The sequence below is a fragment of the Sesamum indicum genome, linkage group LG6 (assembly GCF_000512975.1).
Source record: "Sesamum indicum cultivar Zhongzhi No. 13 linkage group LG6, S_indicum_v1.0, whole genome shotgun sequence".
NCBI lineage: Eukaryota > Viridiplantae > Streptophyta > Magnoliopsida > Lamiales > Pedaliaceae > Sesamum > Sesamum indicum.
Window position 1 is genome coordinate 16,747,851 of NC_026150.1, and position 6,210 is coordinate 16,754,060.

Here is a 6,210-nt window from a genome sequence, read left to right on the forward strand (position 1 = left end):
CTTATAATTAATTTAAGAGTTATAAAAGTATAATTATTAATTAGTTCTTAGAAATATCGTGAAAATGTATATGTTTTGTTAAAAATTTATTATTAGTTTTTAGAAATATATATTTTTTAAAAATATAGTATTCGTTCTTAAAAATTAAATCTATGAGTGTGTATATTTTAAAATTTGTAAAATAAGATATCAAATTAAGTAGTTTTGTATAAGAGGGATTGTTTCTTTATGAATTTTATTGTAGTTAATGACAAATTACAAAGTAATTATTATTTTAAAAGGTCATATTATTAAAAATAGAAGCAAAGCAATAACCAAATATCAAATAGTATGAAATTAAAAATAAGAAAAATATACAAATAATGAAGTTGTGAGACGCATAAGAAAGGTAGTTACTTGACAGATCAAATTGTGGGAGGATCGATACAAACGACCTATCTTCAATCATAACTATCCATCTTGGGAAGTTGTATGTGTGCGTACAATAAATAATATTTTATACTTTAAAAAATATATAAATCAACACATCACAGTTAAATATATATATATATATGTATAAAGCAAAAAAATAAAATCAATTTTAAGGTATTATCGACACAACAAAAATAAATATAATTATATCATAAACTGGCATTCATGAATTCAAAAGTGTATTTTCTTTTAGATTAGTATATAGATAATAACATTTAACAAACCATATAATAACATTTAACATATCATATTTACTTTGTGATTAATTTGATTCGAACTAATTTGTTTTGGGTTAGAAATTTGTCTTAATTTGATCTAAAGTTACGTAAAACTTACCTAAAAAACGACCAAGACAAGCTTGCAAGCTTTAAGCTAAATTGACATATGGGGTACTTAGCACAATCTCACCACCAGTATGTCTCCTCGTTATATATATATATATACTATGATACTCATCAACTCACAGGTCACACCCCAACCAAACTCAACCATTTTCCCGCGGAATAATATTGTAGTACTATAAAAGTGTTTGCTTCCCGCCACGAACGTAGATGATGGTACGCTGCACCGCTGCACTTTTCCTCCTTGCACTGTCCATCCTGTCAGTCGCCGATGGCCGGCATGATTTCCTCAAACTCCCTTCTGAAGGTCGCCGATTATTCGGGTCATCGCCCGTTGGAGCATATGATGATTCTGCGGGTACCAAATGGGCTGTCCTGGTGGCAGGGTCCAATGGTTACGAGAATTACAGGCACCAGGTGGTCGTCTCCTCCAAAGTTATCCAAACATATTTTCATTTTACGCGCAAAAACTAAAAGAACATTTCCATCCCATTGAAAATGATGAAAATTGAAGATAAAACCAAACGGGCCTAAAATTTAGTTTTCGATATGATTTAATGAGATCTTTATAATTTGACTCCCATAATTGAGACTGATACAAGGACATTTGTTTTGTACTAGGCTGATGTATGCCATGCATATCAAATCTTGAAAAGAGGTGGTCTGAAGGATGAAAATATTATTGTTTTTATGTATGATGACATTGCCAACAATGTGGAGAACCCTAGACCTGGTGTCATCATTAACAGCCCTCATGGTGAGGATGTATACAAGGGAGTTCCAAAGGTTTGTGTCATAATGCTCAAGTCTTTAGCTGCGTATTGTTTGTTGTAGAAAATATGTTCCTTTTCTTACCATGGTGAGTCTTGAGACAGGATTATGTTGGTGAGGATGTTACTGCACACAACTTTTTTGCTGTACTCCTTGGGAACAAAACTGCACTGAAAGGAGGTAGCGGAAAGGTTGTCGATAGTGGTCCGAATGATCATATCTTCATATATTATGCAGATCATGGAGCAGCTGGATTACTTGGTCAGTAACTTCTTTCCTTGTAACAAAATGTTCTTGATAGAGTATCTCCACTGACTTACTTATTCAATGATGTTATTACATATGCTCAGGGATGCCCACTAGTCGTGAAATATATGCCGATGAACTGATCAATGTCTTGAAAAAGAAACATGCTTCTGGAACATATAAGAGCTTGGTAAATCAATTTTGGCATTCGTTTTCTATGCAACGATTTCTTTTTGAAGCAGGAACCTAATTTTCCGCGGATATTTTAGGTGTTTTACGTTGAAGCTTGTGAGTCTGGAAGTATGTTTGAAGGTCTTCTTCCTGAAGGCTTGAATATATATGCAACAACTGCATCAAATTCGGAGGAGAGTAGCTATGCAATCTACTGCCCGGGATACGACCCTAGTCCTCCCCCTGCATATGATACCTGCTTGGGTGACACATATAGTGTTTCCTGGATGGAGGATAGGTATATTGTATCCATAATTTTCTAGCTTCTTCGTAAGTCAGTCAATGTGCGTGCATATACAATGGAAGTTCCTTGCATATGCACCGGTCCTGTATCCGTGACCGGCTTGTTGAATTTTTGGTTGCTAGTAATCAGAGCTAGTGCCTAGAGTGGGCGCAACGGTTGGAAAACCAAAAAACAATGTTAAAAATGTTGATAATGTGATTTACAGGGTGGTTGTGTACCTAGTTTTGACACAAATACTTGTGTTTTTATGTTTATCTAATCAGTATTGACATTGCGTTGTTATGAACAGTGACAGTCACAATCTTCAGACCGAAACTTTGAAGCAGCAGTACCAATTGGTAAGATATTCTGGAACTGTGTCTTTATATTGAGCAGTTTGTTAGAGCCAGTCTGCGAATGTTAAGCTTTGAGAGCATCAATCACACACTTTGCCATCAGTTCTCGCTTCATTTCCAATCTTTTGCTGATATTTACTGCGTGAATACATATATAGCTGTTGGCATTTTCAGGTCAAGAATCGAACAGCAAGTCAAGATCCTGATTTGAGCTCCCATGTTATGCAATATGGTGATTTGAAGCTAAGCGCGGAGACTCTTTCCGTGTATATGGGTACTCATCCTAATAAGGATAATCATACTATTGTGTATGACAATTCTCCGAGACCATCTTCAGGGGTCATTAACCAGCGCGATGCTGATGTTTTACATTTCTGGCATAAGGTATTCCAATCGCTCCTAAAACAATCACAATTAATGTCTCTTTGTTTTTTCTATGATTATAGTCGGAGGAATTATTTCAAGAATGTCAAATTAAGTCGCTAGCAGATGAGACCTTGATATACACTCTGTATTGCGCTTTTCTGTTTTGGGGATTATGTAATAGATGAACCTGCCAGTTAAACACCTTAAATGCCTAATTCACTAAGCTTTCTGATCAAATCTTTCTTGATCCACCATTGGCAGTTCCGTGGCGCTCCTCAAGGGTCTGCCAAGAAATTTGAAGCCCAAAAGCAGCTTGCTGTAGCTATGGCACAACGAACACATGTTGATAGCAGTATTCAACTCATTGGGAAACTTATTTTCGGAACTGACAAGGGTCCTCAAGTGTTGAATTCAGTTCGACCTGCTGGGCAGGCTCTTGTTGACGACTGGGATTGCCTTAAATCAATGGTAACACATCAAAATTCAGTCCTACATATCTACTCTTTTTCTCTCTCGTGACAAGATTAGCGTAATCGGTTGCACAGGTTAGAACATTTGAGACTCATTGCGGATCACTATCCCAATATGGAATGAGACACATGCGGTCTATTGCCAACATCTGTAATGCTGGTGTGAAGAAAGAGCAGATGGGCGAGGCTTCAGCCCAAGCCTGCGCTACTTCCCTTCCATTTCTCGGAGCTCTCTCCACAGCCGGGAGTTGAATTCTCTTCTATATGTTTGGCATCTCAATATATAGAATAAAACTACAAAAATAATGTTCCAACAGCGTGTCGGTATTGTATGTATTGTGGGCATCGATCCCTTGGAACAGAATAAAACTTTTTGTTGCGCGGATTCTGAGAGGAAATTCTGTTGATTATTGAGTGAAATGTTTATGGGCATATGTAAAATGAAGTCCATAAATGGAGGAGCAGTGTCAATGCTCCTGCCCCTTTAGTTGGAAATGCACTTTGAATGGATTGCAATTTGCCTGCACACAAACCTCAATGCTCTACAGTTTGGAAGTATTGTTGCTGGATAGCGAATTTGCAGACAAGAGGTCCACATTTTTCCTACAATCTCATTCCTAGAAAAATTTCTTTGACACATTCCCCGTGTCTAAATATCAATTTATTAATTGAGTTGGCATTATTCTTCTCAATACAAGTGACGGTCCTAGTTCAAAGCAAAATTGTCCCGAATCTCTCTACACTAACAAGCGACGATGAATGATACCGCCGCATCACTTTTTTGTAAAGTCAAAAATGACCTTAATGAGAAAATAATTAACTTTTCCAACTATTCATAAATTTACATTTGATAAATTATTTTTTTTTTCTTTTTTGCTTTTCATTAATGTAATGTACTGATTATATTTATTTTACTCTTATTTATAATAGATTTTAAAATGTGAAAGGTTATTTATATGCTCGTAGATGACGTGCCACAACGGCTAGTAATAATTAGAAAAAAAGACTCTCAAGTTCGTGATTATGAAATATCTATTTCTGACAAAATGTTTTGTTGTACTATCTATAGCCAAACAAATATTCTTGATTTAAACTATTGTAATTTTTTAGGGTAAATCACACTGACATCTTCTAAAAATAGACCAAATTACATAAATATCCATATTTTTTACAAAATAACAGTTACACCCCCTGAGGGGTTATTATTATAATATTTTTATAGAGGGTGTTTATGCAAATTTTGCATTTGAATAAGGGATTCAGTTGTATTACAACTATAAAGTTAGGGAGTGTATGTGTTATTTTACAAAAATAGAAAATATTAATGCATTTTGGCCCAATCTCAAGTAATGTTAATGTAATTTTTCATTTTTTTAACACGAATCAAAGCATTAAAAAATAAAAAAGAATTATGATATGAGATGGAGAGAAAAACAAAAATTGTTATAAGGAAAAAAGAAGTTTATGAGAAAAAAAAAATATTGTAACTGTAAGTTTATTAAAAATATAGAAGCTTGTAAGAAAAATAAATATGGAGAAGTTTGCCAAGAAAAAAACATGGGGTAGTGGGTGAGAAATTTTTTCTTTTCTTTTTCTTGTAAAATTGTGAAATTATTAAAAAAATTTAAAATTACTATGTTGACCAAATTTATTTTAAAGAAAAGAAATGAGTTTAAGGATAAATTTGGATATTCAAAAATTGGTATGACAAAATGTTTTCTTTTATAATAACTAATTATCATTGGACGTGGTTCCCGCAAGCATATAAAAGAATTTTGGTGTGAGATGATAAGAAAAAAAAATTATAAAAAAAATAAATTATAATTATAAATTGTAAAATATAGAGAAGTAAGGTGATAGAGAAATGTGGAGTAGTGGGTAGTTAATCGAAAAAAAATATAATTGTGAGATTATTAAAAAAAAATTTAAACTTACTAATTTGATCAAAAAAATTTAAAGAGAACAAATGAAATAAAGGGTAAATTTGGGTATTTAAAATTGGTACGACGATATATATATATATATGTATATATTGTGTGTATAAAAATTATGTAATTAATTTAATTAAAAAAATCTACATAATATATAATAATACACTAAAATTTGAATTTTTTTATACACTAAAATTTGAATTAAAAAATTCAAACAAACTCCAACCTATTTATCTATCTAAACTATTATAAATATATATATATATATATATTCTATTGTACCAATTTTTGGATACTTAAATTTATTGTTTATTTCATTTATTTCCTTTAAAAAAATAATCACAATTATTTTTTTCCTTCGTAACTACCTACTACTCCATATTTATCTCTCACTTCATTTCTCCACATTTATTAGAATTTATAATTATAATTCGTTCTTTTTATAAATCTCTTTTTTTTTCTTTTATCATCTCGCCGCCAAGATTTTTTTATAGGGATAATTACACTTTCCTTTACTGATGTTTGGTGTAATTACACATAGATACCCTGTGGTTTGAAAAATTATATCTAGCACCTCTAAGGTTTATTTTCATCTAACAACTTAAATAAGTCATCTCGTTGGTCAAAATTCACTGAATTTGTTGGTTTGAATAAAAAAATTAAATAAAAATTAATATTTACTATTGATTGACTTATTACTGACTTCTTGCAGGTTAAGTAATTTTTTTAAAAATAAAATACGTAAAATACCTTCATAACGAAGAAAATATACCTTTTCACATGTATTAACGTGTGAAGACGTAT

At 32.3% G+C, this 6,210-nt stretch overlaps 1 protein-coding gene across 1 annotated transcript; it reads left to right on the plus strand.

Moving 5' to 3' along the window:
- On the plus strand, positions 911-4,007 carry LOC105164692 (vacuolar-processing enzyme). Its single transcript, XM_011083408.2, has 9 exons — positions 911-1,229; positions 1,434-1,598; positions 1,688-1,844; positions 1,934-2,019; positions 2,099-2,298; positions 2,594-2,642; positions 2,814-3,023; positions 3,267-3,473; positions 3,551-4,007. The coding sequence occupies exons 1-9, from the start codon at positions 1,023-1,025 to the stop codon at positions 3,725-3,727; spliced, it is 1,458 nt and encodes a 485-aa protein (XP_011081710.1). The 5' UTR covers positions 911-1,022; the 3' UTR covers positions 3,728-4,007.